A 14,998-nucleotide genomic window follows, 5' to 3' on the forward strand; every position below is an offset into this window, starting at 1 on the left:
ATGGAGAAGAACTGAAGGGAGTTCAGTGTGTGCTTATTACCTTTGTTGTTTGTCATTAACCAACATATTTATTATGAGATTCTGTTGAGGTCCTGAATGTTGCTTTGTTTGATATACAGTAGTGGTCAAAATTGTGGAATACCTTTGGAGAAAATTGTATTTCAAAGGTTTGATGGCTCATAACACTGCTTCTTTTGGAGTAACATCATAAAATTATGTATCAACGGAAATTGTTCAATTACCCATATTCTATCTAAAGCTATAGCCAAATAACCAGAAAAAAGAAGAACTTGCTTAGGTTGACTTTTGTCAGTGTCTTTTGTGATTGCTATCAAGTTCGTTGGTTTTTTTGTGTTCTTATAAAATATAATAAAATTATAGAAATGGCACAAAGAGTTGAGGAGGCTTCCGGCGATCGCGGGAGGGAAAGCAAGCGGGATTCCTCAGTGCTGAGAGAATCCAGCTTTTGAGGGGAAAAGGGAGTGCTGCAAGAGGGCCGCAGCCCCCCAAACACCCTTGAAAGGATATTCAAGGGGCAGGGTCCTGGCACGGTCCAAGAGCTTATCCTCCGGGTGCCAAGTAACCTCTTTTTGGGGGGCGACGAGAGCGCCGGGGTAGAGAAGCAGACAGCAGGAGGCCATTTCTATCCCTCAAGAGTGAAGCTCCGAGCTTGCACACAGAAGTGATTAGCTCTCAAACATTAAGAAATCGAATTGGGACTTTTTAAAATACAAATCCATGGATTAGAGCCAATTTGAAGTGGGTAAGGAGGTCAGCCTTGCCTGGAATTTAAACTACACACAAGAACAATCTTCAGAGCGGGACAAAAACGTAAGTCAATGCAAACGGATTAAACTGATAATTTATTTGACTGCCTTTTAAAGGACTATAAGGAGTATCAGGATTATAAAGATAGAGAAAAGGGGGAGAGTCGTTTGGAAGGCAATTAATAGTCTTATCAGTGAGTCGGTGGGAAACGTCGGGGGAGAAGACTCCGAGAGCTTTCTACTTTTGTTTTTAAAAAGTAAAGGTAAAGGTACCCCTGCCCGTATGGGCCAGTCTTGCCAGACTCTAGGGTTGTGCGCTCATCTCACTCTATAGGCCGGGGGCCAGCGCTGTCCGCAGACACTTCCGGGTCACGTGGCCAGCATGACAAGCTGCATCTGGCGAGCCAGCGCAGCACACGGAACGCCGTTTACCTTCCCGCTGGTAAGCGGTCCCTATTTATCTACTTGCACCCGGAGGTGCTTTCGAACTGCTAGGTTGGCAGGCGCTGGGACCGAACGACGGGAGCGCACCCCGCTGCGGGGATTCGAACCGCCAACCATACGATCGGCAAGTCCAAGGCACTGAGGTTTTACCCACAGCGCCACCCGTGTCCCTTGTTTTTAAAAAGATCTGCGCAATTGGCAGAGACGGACTTTAAAACTACTGATTTATTAATTCTAGCCTGTGAAGAGAGACAGAAGATACTAAGAGGGAAAATACTGTTTCTTTACCTTAATTTGCTGGAAGTTTAAAAGAAGTTTGAGAGGAATTAGGAGTGTTTTTACCCTCTGAAGTTCATACCCCCCCCCCCCGCCTGCTTCTCTGCGGAGTATTTGAATGGGATACAAAGAAGCGAACTGCGCCATTTTTGTATCTTTGATGGGGGAGGCTTTTGCCCTTCTCCTTCTCTTCCCCTCTCTTTGAGATTTAACACAGACTTTTATTCGTTTGGTGGCATCTTATGGATTTTGATTTCAAGATATATCTGGCAGGGCAAAAAGCCGAGAATAAAATTTAAGTTCTTAACAGATTTAAAAGAGAGGGGAGGCTTGGCCCTGCCAGATATGAGATTATATTATGAAGCATTGTGCATATGTTGGTTGAAAGAATGGATGAAATTAGAAAATACAGATTTGTTAGATTTGGAAGGATATGACAATAGATTCGGTTGCAACGCATATTTATGGTATGGAAAAAAACAAGTGCATAAAGGTTTCAAAAATCATATTAGAGGATCTCTGATTGAGGCATGGGGTAGGTACAAAAACCTACTTGAACCAAAAATACCACACTGGTTATCACCATTAGAGGCGATGAGTGTTAAAAAGATCAATATGACTAGAAGGTGGATAACATATGGAAGTTTAATTGAGAAAGAGGGAAGTAAGTGGGAAATGAAACCATATGAAGAAGTGAAAGAATATGTAAACGATTGGCTGCATTATTTTCAGATTAATGAAAATGGATAATTGATGATTGGATAAAATTGTGGAAGGAAGGGATGAGATTTACGGCATGTACCACAATTAAAGAAAATGTTATGAAAATGATATATTGATGGTATAGAACACCAGTTAAATTAAGTAAGATGTATAAGGTGAGTAATAAATGTTGGAAATGTAAGGAGAAAGAAGGGACATTTTATCATATGTGGTGGGAATGTGAAAAAATGAAGTGCTTCTGGGAAATGATATATAATGAGATAAAGAAAATACTGAAATATACATTTGTTAAAAAACCAGAAGCATTTCTATTAGGAATATTAGGTGGTGAAATAAAAAGGAACAATCAGAAAGTATTTCTGTATGCAGCAACAGCAGCCAGAACTCTTTTGGCCCAGAAATGGAAACAAGAAGAAATGCCTACGACTGAAGAATGGAGATCGAAATTAATGGATTACGCGGCACTGGACAGATTGACAGGGAGGATTCGTAACCGACAAGACCAAAGATTCACTGAGGACTGGAGTAAATTTACAGAATATATTAAAAATATTTGTGATAATGATATAACGTTTGTAAGTTTTCAAGAAGCTCTGTAAGAAGATTTGGTAGAAATATTGTTTAAACAACATGGTAAGAAAAGATATATATAATGCAATCTGTGATAATTACGGAATCTGTGATAATTACATGTTGATGGAAGTCTAAAAGAAAAAAAAGATATGTGATGAGTTTTTGATGTTTAATGATGTTATAAATTTGTTTTTATTGGAAAATTAATAAAAATCATATATACAAAAAAACAAAACAGAAAGCGATGTAAAATTGTACTGTTAAGTGAACAAGGCTACAGTTATAAAGAAATTGATGCTGGGGAAAGTTTAGGAACCGCCCACTCACGGATTCTGCCAGCGACTGAGTCAGCCACGAGAGAGTGGCGCTCCGGACAAATAAGGTTTATTTTGGCAGCAAAAGCAAGGCTTCACAGCAAAGCAGGGAGATATTTGCCTGCTTGCTCTCGAGCAACCCCTTGGAAACATTCCACACACACATATATATAAATATTCTATTTTATACTTCAACAGGATTCCGCTCCATGTCATGTTGCTGCTGTGTGCAAAAGGTGCTTTCAAGATAAAGATATTTCACGGCTGGAATGGCCTGGGAATAGCCCAAACCTTAACCCAATCAGAAATCTATGGAGCCAAGAAACTTGTTAGTCAGAAGCAACGCAGCAATAAAGTCCAATTAACGGAGGCAATAATTTAATCTTGGTTTCACTTTATTACAGCTGCAGAACTAAAAACTTGGTTCATATCATGAGAAGGCATTGTAAGGCCGTAATTAAAGCTAAAGGTTGCCAATGGTTATGACTGCAGTTCTAATAAATACTCCTTCATAAAATTCATTGCATTACATCCTTCATTAAATTATCTTTCCATTGATATATAATTTTATGGTATTACTCCACACAAAAGTGGTGTTATGAGCCATCAAACCTCAGAAATACACTTTTCACAAAAGGTTTCCACAATTTTGGCCACTAGGAGAAGTTCACTTTAAAGTTAATGTTCTTTTTATATGGGATCAGATTATTATTATTTATGCTTCATGTTTATAAATGTGTTGGAAGCCATGTTTATATATGTGTTGGGGCAACCCAGCCAAATGGTTTTATAGTTAAAGCCATGGTTTTCCCATTAGTGATGTATGGAGGTGAGAGCTGGACCATAAAGAAGGCTGATCGCCGAAGAATTGATGCTTTTGAATTATGGTGCTGGAGGAGACTCTTGAGAGTCCCATGGACAGCAAGAAGATCAAACCTCTCCATACTGAAGGAATCAACCCTGAGTGCTCACTGGAAGGACAGATCGTGAAGCGGAGGCTCCAGTACTTTGGCCACCTCATGAGAAGAGAAGACTCCCTGGAAAAGAGCCTGATGTTGGGAAAGATGGAGGGCACAAGGAGAAGGGGACGACAGAGGACGAGATGGTTGGATGGTGTTCTCGAAGCCACAAACATGAGTCTGACCAAACTGTGGGAGGCAGTGGAAGACAAGAGTGCCTGGTGTGCTCTGATCCAGGAGGTCACGAAGAGTCGGACACGACTAAACAACAACAACAACAATGACGATCCCACAGGGAGCCTTACCAAGAGAGGCCACGATCCCACGAGTCTCCTCCATGACGTCCTTATGCAGAGCTCTCTGGTCAGGATCCAGCAACGCCCACTCCTCATCTGTGAAACGAACAGCGACATCTTCAAAGCACACTGGACCCTAAAAGAAAAAAGGAAATGTCCTCCTCTGAGGCAGCAGAAATTTGATCTGCTACATAATGCTCTGTTGTTTCCTTCCTGTAAATTGCGGTGTTGTTTCAATAGAATTGCTTTGCACCACATTTTAATTATGGGTGCTTATTTTATGTATCCGTTTTTGTGCAAATAGGTGGTACTCCTCCTTGTGTTTCCCAAGTCATTCTGCCTATGCATTCCAGTTTCCCCAATGGAAGGATCCACTTTCTCCTCTCCTTGTCAGCTGTTATGGGAAGGTTACCTTCCAATGACCTAGAGCCAAATTCAAGGGGTTCATGGGGGCATGGAGAGGGGGAGGAATGGGGGAGCAGGCCCCATTTTCAAGCGGATGGGGCTGGTTAGGTGAATCCAGGTCGCTATTTGTTCTCATTTGTCCACTGCTTAGAAACCAATTTTTGCATTCAGTTATCAATCTAGAAATAAAATAAGCCTGTTTTTGATGGCCATCTGTCTTGGATGATCTAGCAGAGATTCCTGCATTGCAGGGGGTCTCCAGGCTCTGAGAGACAAGCAGGGAGGGTGGCTTCTGGCAGAAGGAGGGGGAGCCACCGGTGGCTCCTCCTTCTCCTGACTCAGCCTCTCGACCTTCTTCTCCCACTCGCCTCCTTCCTCTTCTGCCTCTGATTCTGCACTGCATTCTGCCACAGAGTCTCCCAGCTCACTAAGCCCTGTTTCCCCTTCAGCTTCTGACACCTCCTCTTCCCAGGCTTCCCCCTCTGACTGCTCATCCTTACTCCACCTCCACTCCGTGGGGTCTGAGATGTCTTCCTTTCCTGGTTCCCTGGCTGCTTCCTCCCACCATTCCTCTGTGCCCAACCAGTCCATGCCATTGCTCCATCCCTCGGCCTCTGTCCCCACAAGGCAGCTTCCCCTGACCTGATCTGGTTCCACAGCCACTGCTTCCCTTCTGCCCCCATGAAAAGGCGGATCAGGAGTTTTTGCTGGTATCATTCTGTCACCTGCAAGAGAGAAAAGGTTAGCAGGATGCCAGGAGTGCCTGCCTCTCACAGGTGAAACAGGGCATCTCTAACCACAGATGGGCCTTTGAGAAAGCCTTACCTGCTGAGAGTATTTGGACATATGTGCCCATTTCATATGTTAGTTGTGCAGAATTACATCTCCCCTCCTCTGGACCCTTGTTCCCGACTGTCTCCCCCCAAAACAAGATGAAAAGAACCCTCAGATGAGTTGGGAAACCAACAGAACGAGACCAAACAGAGAAAAACCACCTTCCTCCTTACCCAGTGGCCTCTCTCTGGTCCATTTCTCACAGGAATCCAGGTCCATTTCTGCAAAGAGATCCTTTCCCTGAAAAAGAAACAAGGATTCAAAACAGAGAATGGGGGAAAATATAAGAAAGAGAATGACAAAGATTTGAAGGGTGTTAGATCTCATTCCATGGATGCCTTGCAGAAAAAGCATGGGCCATCAGCAGACCATTATGGGATGTTTTCTGTCCTGTTTGGAGCCCCTTTGGAGTATCCAGAGGAAAGTCTCTCTCACCTGCTTTCTCTCCTCTGCCTGACTCAGGAGGAAACCTTCAGCCAGGGCCACCGCCTGGGAACTGGTCTCCGCTCAGCATTCCCTCACCCAGCTCTCCATCTCCGGGGGAAGGACAGCCAGGAACTGCTCCAAGATCACAAGATCCAGCATCTCAACTATCGTGTGCCTTTCTGGCTTCAGCCACTGATGGCAAAGGTGGTAGAGTCGGCTGCAAACCTCTCGGGGTCCTTTGGCCTCCTGGCAGCAGAACTGCCTCAACTGCTGGCTCTGCCCCTCTGAGCGGAAGGTGTCCTCCTCACCCAGGATCTTCTGCACAGAGTTTTCCCAGAATCCCCCACTGCTCCCAGTTTGGATGTCATGGCCTCTTCCTGCTCCAGGGCCAGCTGAGTCTCGCTCACCCATCTGTGCTCTCAGGAAGCCTCTGAGAGATCGGAAGGAACCCTTTGGTCTTCTGCCAAGTTCTGTCTGTCTTAAGGAGAGGCACTAACAAATCCTACAAAGCAAATACATTGTTCTGTTACAAAGGTTGTCTATTATCAGGAGAAGAAAAAGGTTCCTTGAGGAAGCATGGATGAGTCTTGCTGGGAACTAGGGCTGGACTGCACCACATCCCAGACCATTGGCTATCTTGGGGGGGGGGGGAGGAGTAAGAAGAGAAGAAATATGTCTCTAGCCTTCTAGCAATGCAAAATGTGGAGGCAACGGAAGGGATTTCTGGGAGATGAATCAGCCTGGTTTCTCCTGCCTTCCAGTCAATGCGTGAAGTCTGAACTGACTGATAAGGGAGTCATTTGTATTTTGTGAAAAATGGATGCTTGGCTCTAGTGGGGGTCCTCACCCGGGGGTCCTCAGGAGTTGTTCTCCCCCCACCCCCACTCCCCTGCTTCTGTCTCCTTTTTTGCACTTGAACTCTCTGCCACTCTCCAGGCAGACCCCTTGGGGTGGGGTCCCTTTTTCTTTGCTCTGAGGGCCAGGTATGTTTCTGGCCAACCCCCTGAGGGCCAAAAACACCTCCCTTGAAATCTAGGCTAAGGTCCCTGGGGGCTCAGTGAGTAGCAGCGCCCATTTCTGGCTCGGCTGGTTTTCCAGCAACAATCCCTTTGGGACAGAGAGGATGTGGTCCTGGGACGCCCTGCTCTGGGTGCGAGGGGATTGCTGCAGTGGCCTCCGTGGGGGGCTGCCCTGGGAGACACTGGGAAACTGGTCCCCAATGCAGCAGCCAGACTATGGGCTGGGGTCCCTCTCCTTATTCCTCCCCTTTCTTTCCCACCTTTTTTTTTGGGGGGGGGGCTAGTGTTCACCTCCTCCTCCAGCTTTGGAAAACGATTTGCACATTTTTCCTCTGTTGTGCAATGAGGCTGAGCGACGTCACACAGAGTTAAAGTCCCAGGGACTCCTTTGTTTAAAGAAGGGAGATCTTTTCTGAAGAGGGGGCAGAGGGTCAAATGAGTTTGGGATCCTCTGATCTGCAGGAAGGAGAGCGTGGCAGACCTGGCCCCTCCCTGGCAGGACCCTCTTTTCCTCCCTGAATTGGGGTCCCCCCCTGCAGGAGCAGATCAGGCCCCCCAGGCCCCCTCCCCTGCTGCAGCCCTGGGACCCCCACCAGATCCCAGAGAGAGAGAGAGGAGACTCACCAGATCCCAGGAGGGGAGAGCGAGGCAGCCCTTGCAGGGGAGACACCAAAGCAGGAAAGGACTGGGGGGGGGGGGCTTGGAGCTGGAGGACCTGCCCCCCCTTGCTTCCTGTCCTCTCTAGGAAGGCAGCTCACTTCCCGTTAACCCTTGCAATGCAGAGTCCACCCTGCTCAGCCCTCTCTCGCTTGGCAGAGCCTCATATTCTTATTATTTGTTATTCATTCGGGGGGGGCAGCTGCCCCCCCCCGGCTCCGCCCATGCCCAGATATCCTTTTGGGGGTGAGGCTCTTGGCTGGACTCTGAGCATCTCCCTCCCTTGGCCAGAAACCAGAGGAAGAGCCTGCAGGGAAAAGGGCTTTGCAGGAGGCAAGGAAGCTCCTCCTGGAATTCCGGAGTGGAGAGAGAGGAGGGGATCCCAGGGTCATCTAGTCCAACCCCCAGCAATGCAGGAATCTCCGCTCAAGCCTCCATGGCAGATGGCCGTCCGATCTCTGCTGAGAAACCTCCAAGGAAGGAGAGTCCCCCACCTCCCAAGGGAGACCTTTCCCCTGCCCAACTGAGTTCTAGCCCTGCTGAAACCATTGCACTGGCTGCCAAGGAGGAACCAAGCGAAGTTCATAATAAATAAATCCTATTCTCATCATAAATGAGTAATACTTTCCTATGCATGCTTTTAATACTAATATACAAATATATGCCATTCCCTTTTCCAGAAACGCTTAATTGCTAATTCAATGGACTGAAAATGGATGGTTGTTGTTATTATTATATTTAGGGAAGCTTTTAATGTTTGATGGACTATTGTATTTTAATATTTTGTTGGAATCCGCCCAGAGTGGCTGGGGAAACCCAACCAGATGGGCAGAGTATAAATGTATTATTATTATTATTATTATTATTATTATTTATTAAATTGATCAGGTGAATGTTCTCCTTTCGAAAGAGGCAGGTGGAATATCCACGCTTGCTAATAGCATAACATTGAAAGGCTAGTGAAATATGGGGAGCCCTAGAGCACCTGCTTGGCATGCCGAACGTCCCAGGGTCAACCCCTGACATCTCCTGCAAGGGCTGGACGAAATCCCTGCCAGTCAGTGTAGGCCAGGGGTCCTCATCCAGCCCGCCAGGGTCGTGAATCTGGCCTTCACAGCCATTTCAGAACCCGCCAAGTGTCCGAGGCTGAAAGCATCTCGCTGCCCGGTCAGTCAGTCCCTGCGCAGCACTGAGGTGAACGCCACTGGCGTGGTGGCGGCTCTACCAATGAAAGGCGAGGGGGTTTCGCCCGGGGACGGGGAAGTGAGGTGTTCCCAAAGTAAAGGAAAGATTGAACTCTGATTAATAAGAATACACACAGCAAGACTCTGGGAAGGGTGCGTATAATAATCTCTGTCTGTGTCTCTGTGTACTCTCTGTCTGGCCAGGAGGACAGCGATCATTATCACCTTTATGTGAAACCTGTTTCCTGGCCCTAAGATTAACATCCTAAGATTAACATATCAGAAAAGCTACAGCAAAGAAACTGCCCACTGTCTTTGATGACCCAGGACGCCTGTCTGTCTAAGTGGGTACGTGACTTGTGAAGAAAGAGAAATGGAACAGGGATGCGGAGAGGTGGATTGATCAAGAATCATATCAAAATAGTTTAAACCCAGTCAACGCAATGCTTTCATTGCTGACAAAAATGGCTTACTCTATATTTGTTATAATTCCTCATAGCAATCCCACCTGATCACTACAGCAAGTGTTGTCTTTTGGCTTGAAGAGCGAAGCTGAGGTTGGAGGAGGAAGGCAGACTTGGGTCAATTCTATTTCATTACATAGACGTTTACTTCAAAGGTGGGAGAAGGAAGTATAGTCCTATTTCTGTGAGTGGAGCAGCAGTCTTTCCACTCATGTGGTTTACATGCTCTGAAAGTTGGGATCTGTTTTGAGATTTAAATTTTAAAAGGGTGGAGTGGAACCGGATATTGACCATCTTGTTAGTCTGGGGAGCCACATTCTGGTTGAAGGAGGCCAGGATTGGCCCCCAAGGCTTGGGATGTCCCTCCCCCCCTGCAGTAGGACTTGGAATCCAGGAGAAAACTCTTGGAATAGCCTTGCCAGGTGCTCAGGGACGGACTCACCTGTCCCCATGTCCTTCTCTTTGCAGATGTGCTGCGGTTTCACATCCCTCCACCCGGGGTGAGTATTGGGGAGAACCAGAGCAGGGATCAGACCTGTCCTCCTTGCCCCCCACTCTGCACTCTGGGATATGGAGAAGCCCTCCCTTCGTGAGGAAATGACAGCCTGACTTTTGCCTTTCTGCCAGCTCACCTACAGATTAACACAGCAAGGTGTGCTCTGCTGAGCCACAGAGTCAAAGGTCTACTGGCAGCTGCATCGTGGATGGAGGAGCATCCCTCAGATCTGACTCCACTTGGCTGACCAGAAAGCAGCATTTATAGTGTTTCTGTGGAGTTGTTTTTCTCTTTAACAATCAGCCATTAATTTCCCCTTTAACTGGTTTTTACTAGTCTTGTGGTCAGTTCCCATTCCTGTGCATGTTACACTGGCCTCACTTAATAATGGGCCTAGCCAGGGTCTTTTTCCAGCCAGAACTTGCTGGAACTCAGTTCTGGCCCCTCTTGGGTGGGTGCCATTGCCACTCTAAGAAAACGAGTTGCCCTACCTCAGTTCCCCATTCTTTTAAAAAATAAAAATCTGACCATTTATATTCATCAATGCATACAGGTATCACACTGTTTTATTCTCTGCCTGCCAACCCACCTATCTGGTATTCCTGCTCTGCCCATTACAGGATTCTCAGCTGTGAAGCTGTTGTCTCTTTCAAGCTACCTTCTGTTCCACTCTTCCCAAGACTGCTGGAGATGTAGAATGATAAAGAATCCGAAGCCTGGACGTGGGGTTGGGGTCCGCTCTCCACAGTCCCCCTGACTCTGTAAACTTGGAAGAGATCCTCCAGGTCTGGGCGGTTTGGATGCCATGGGAATTGGGATGGAACAAAGCATGAAAACCTCCTTATTAAACTATTACTAGTGATTGATATAGCAAGACTTAAAAGAACATAACTATCGCATTCCGTAGATGTGGTTAATCATGTATTAAGAACAGGTCAGGATACAATGTTTCATGAACTCAATGTGAACTAAACATTCTAGGGTGGGTGAGGAAGGAACGGTTCAGCTTAAAGCGGTTTGCCAAAGTTATGTGCAGAAGCAAAACTTCCCATCAGAAGGGAAAGGAGAATGTTAGCCGCTTTGAGACTCCTTAGGGTAGTGATAAAGCGGGATATCAAATCCAAACTCCTCCTTCTCTTCTTCTCTTTGGACAGGCAGTTTCCCCACCCCCCCTTCCCACTGCATCAATATGGAGATAGTGCTTCCCTTTGGTTTAAGCACTAGATGCTGGGAGCAAACATTTATTCATTCCACTGGTCACCCATCTTGGTTCCTATTCAAACAGTACATGGACACTTCTACATAAATGTTGTTATTGTGTTTGTGATGTGCGTGGTTCATTCTGTCATGAATGCTTTAGCAGAGTTTCTTGCATTCAGGGGGCTGGACTAGATGTCCCTTGGGGTCCCTTTCAACTCTATAATTCTATGATTCATTCAAAACCAATAAAATGATTGTACAAGAAAAAAGAAAGATGATGGTTAGATCCAGTGCTTTTTTCCTGGGGTTACGCAGACCCCTAAACATTTTGTGAATCTTTGTCAGAATCTCCGCTTGGCCAAGCCGATAAGGCCTCATCTTCCTCTGAGCTGAGCCTTTGAAATCGCCTCCGACGTGTTTAATGACCTGAGCCTTTGATAAGGCCTCAAGCACATTCTATCCAGCAGGGTTCCCAGCACAGGGAAGAGACGAGAGGTTTGGCTACATTGTAAAGAGTTTTATTTCTAAACTACGAGAACAGAAAAGACATCTTCTCTCTGTGAAAGCAGAGAGCAACTGAACAAAGGAACAAAGGAACCAGGAAACCACTAAAGTCACATCCCGTCTCCCTTTCCCGTGAGACTGCAAGGTCTCTGGAATGTAAACAGAGTCCTGGGACTCCGCACAGCTGCTCAGTGAGAAACAGAAACTAACATCCTCCCCCTTTCTGTGAACACCACTGGGCAGCGTGTCAGTACATTATCAGTACAAACCCAATTTCTGTACATGTACATAGGTACAGTGTTGATCCTTCGGAACAACCTTGGACAATAAATCAGCAGGAATTTCATTACCTGTCATGTAGGACACCGTTATGAGTCCTTTCTGAACACATTCTCTAGCATGTTGCAGCTTCAAAGTGCTTCGTGCTTTGCTTACAACCTTCAGAAGTCAGCAAAGCCAAACATGCTTTGTTGTCCTGATAAACCTGGATTAGACACTTGACAGGAATTCTCGTGTCTTTACACAAGTGTAACAACCATTCACAATCCACGAGTGAATAAGACAATGCATTCAGTTCAGCTTCACAAGAACTTAAACTTACTGTTGTTTGCTTCTTGCACGACCAATCAAATAGATCCTGGTTGTACATATAGCAAACTCCAGACGTGCTTTTCCTGTCTGTAGTGTCACTTCCAAAACTCGCATCAGCAAATATCTCAAGACCACCAGACTTCTGATTATTAAATGTCAGTCTGTAATGCATAGTGCCTTTCAAATAGTGTGCTATGCGTTTCAGAGCTTTCCAATCCTTAACAGTAGGATTGTTGACTTGTCTGCTTAGCAAGTTACAGCTAACTGCAATGTCAGGTCTTGAACATCTGGCAATGAAATTTAGTTTGCCTAGCACACTTCTGTACAGTGAAGTGTCAGAAAATGCTTCTTCCGTGTCATCTACCTGATAACCTGTGGTCATTGGTGTGTCTACAGGGTTAGCATCCATCAGGTTTAGCTTGGTTAACACATCAGCAATTTTCTGTGACTGGTATACTAGGAATGAAAGCTGCATCACATGATGGACACTTCAAGATGGAGGGGGCTGCTGAGCAGACTGCCAGAGGTTACACCCCGGGGAAAGCTGATACAGTATCCCCGGACCATGCAGGGATGTGTTCCCGAAACTGAAAGCTCCACAAAAGGGAAGCTTGTGGAAGAAGAGTGCACGAGGGGGGTGTTTCCTGTTCAGGGGGTGAAATCTCCAAAGCAGGAGGAGCAAGGGGAGTTGGCTGCCACGTCATCCCAACCATCACTGCAACCAGAAGGTGGCACTGCTGTGTTGGAAGCAGTGGAAGTTTTTCCTGTGAGAAGTTTGAGCAGAGTCCAAACGCCAGGATGATCTGCGCAGATGTGGTCACTAGCTGTTCCAGTACAAAGGCTAAGGCAAACCTTTGTGGAAGATGGAACTGGTTCACCATATTTACACCAAGAAGGGTCCGATCCACCAGTTGGGTGAAGACTCCTTGGAGGTGCAAAGTGTTGTGGAGTCTGGCACACTTCCCTGTGTTCCATTCAGCTTCCTGTACTTGTAGCAGTGTGCACAGCGCTAGCCGCTTGGTGTGTAAGCTTGCAGAAGATAGAGTCCACACGCTGTTCTTCTAAACTAACAGCTTTATTTACAGCAGAACAGTAAAAAGAAACAAACCATCTGAGACAGCAGGCATCTTGCTTCCTTGCTCGGCAGCAAAAGCGAAAGTCAGACAGAACAAAGAAGCAGCTTCTCCAGAAGTTGGAGACAGCTCCTCCCCAGAACAGGCAGGATGATGGGTTCTGAGCCGTTAAGCCTATAAGCTCTGATTCCCCATCACATCCCCTCTCGTCCTGCACTGCTGGGGGCTCGTAAGTTTCAACACTTACCCCAAACACAGACCTTTACAGAACTCCCCATGACGCTGAAAGCTCAAGGTTTCATTAAGATCCAGAGAAGAGAGAGACAAAATTTTAGATCTACATTTTAAGAAAGCTTTGGAGATAAAGAACTCTCAAGTACAGATCTTCAAGGATATCCCTCGGTATATTCTACAGGTGAGAACCTATTTTAAAGAACTTGTTGATCTGCTGAAGAAAAATAACATTCCATTTAGGTGGGATTTCCCACAAGGACTGTCCTTCAGTTTTAAAGGAAAGAAGATAAAGATCAAGACAATACAGGACAAGGACCAGTTTCTGGATAGGTTCTTAGAAGACTTACAGAAAGGAACTGTGAGCATAAAAGAACCAACTGACATTGCTAATCTATCTTTTGGACTTGACTCATTAACGGTTGAAGAACAACTTAGTGGTGCGGTTGGAGGAACAGATACCCATCAATAAAGATGTCTCTGCAGCTTCTAAGCTGGAACTGTAATGGCCTGAACCTTCCCCGGAAAAGGAAACAAGTTTTTCATATTTTAAAGAAAGAACAATTGGACTTAATATGCCTTCAAGAAACACACATTGCAAGAGTACACAGGAGGCTTCTTACAAATAGAAGATTAGGCCTTGAATTTATATCATCGGACAAAGTTAAAAAAAGAGGTGTTGTGATGTACATTAAAGAAAGATTGGCTCCTAAAATGATATTTAAAGATGACCAAGGAAGATATTTGGCTGTGGAAATCCAATTACAAGGGGAAAAATTTTTAATAGTAGGAGTGTATGCTCCTAATGAAGGGAAGGCGGAATTCTTCAAGAAGCTGCATGAGACTTTAATAGACTTTATGGACTATAAAATCGTGTTGATGGGCGATATGAATGGAGTAGTCTCCACGAACATGGATAAAGCACAAAGACTTGTGATATCTAAGGATGGGAGACTACCTAAGACCTTTTTTGAAATGACTGACACCATGGACCTTATAGATATTTGGAGAACAAGGAACCCTCTAGAAAGAGAGGGAACCTTCTTCTCTGAAGCAAAACTGACATGGACTAGAATTGACCAAATCTGGATTTCTAGTAATCTGGCATCAAGAGTAAAAAAAACAGAAATCTGCCCTAAAACATGCTCCGACCATAATGCTGTGAAGATGGAGATGAGACTAACAACAGCGGGAACATTCAGATGGAGAATGAATGACACCCTCTTAAGAGATGAAGAAATCTATCAAAAGGCCCAAAAAACATTAAAAGACTATTTTGAAATAAATTTAAGAACAGAAGTGGAGAAGAGAATAATTTGGGATGCAAGTAAAGCCGTAATGCGCGGTTTCCTCATTCAACAGAATTCTTTGAAGAAGAAAAGGCAAAAGGAGAAGGAAGAAAAAATATTAGATAAGATGAAAGAAGCAGAAAAAAAATTGAGATCCAATCCAAAGTCACAACAAATATTGAGAGAAATAAAATACTATCAGACGCAATACATGGAATTGATGAATCAGGAAATAGAATGGAAAATAAGACAGATGAAACAAAAGACTTTTGA

At 45.3% G+C, this 14,998-nt stretch overlaps 2 protein-coding genes across 4 annotated transcripts in view; both read right to left on the reverse strand.

Annotated features, from left to right (window-relative positions):
* Positions 1-14,998, reverse strand: part of LOC309340597 (uncharacterized protein) — a gene marked incomplete at its 3' end in the record, with an annotated part of 141,695 nt that overhangs the window by 32,989 nt on the left and 93,708 nt on the right. The window lies entirely within an intron of this gene.
* The window catches only part of LOC309341111 (olfactory receptor 52E4-like), a 69,196-nt gene that overhangs the window by 10,485 nt on the left and 43,713 nt on the right, over positions 1-14,998 (reverse strand). Inside the window, exons 1-2 of one of the 3 annotated variants that reach the window (XM_081860591.1) lie at positions 5,400-5,477; positions 4,362-4,488 (exon numbers count right to left, since the gene is read on the reverse strand). The exons of 1 other annotated variant lie outside the window; for it this stretch is intronic. In XM_081860591.1, the coding sequence (XP_081716717.1) occupies positions 4,362-4,488; positions 5,400-5,474 (202 nt within the window). In that variant the 5' untranslated portion in view covers positions 5,475-5,477. Of the gene's footprint in view, positions 1-4,361; positions 4,489-5,399; positions 5,478-14,998 lie in introns of those variants that run through there. One more of the 3 variants, XM_081860592.1, reaches the window with a different exon arrangement.

The sequence above is a fragment of the Podarcis erhardii genome (genome assembly GCF_964252035.2).
Source record: "Podarcis erhardii genome assembly, chromosome: 4".
NCBI lineage: Eukaryota > Metazoa > Chordata > Lepidosauria > Squamata > Lacertidae > Podarcis > Podarcis erhardii.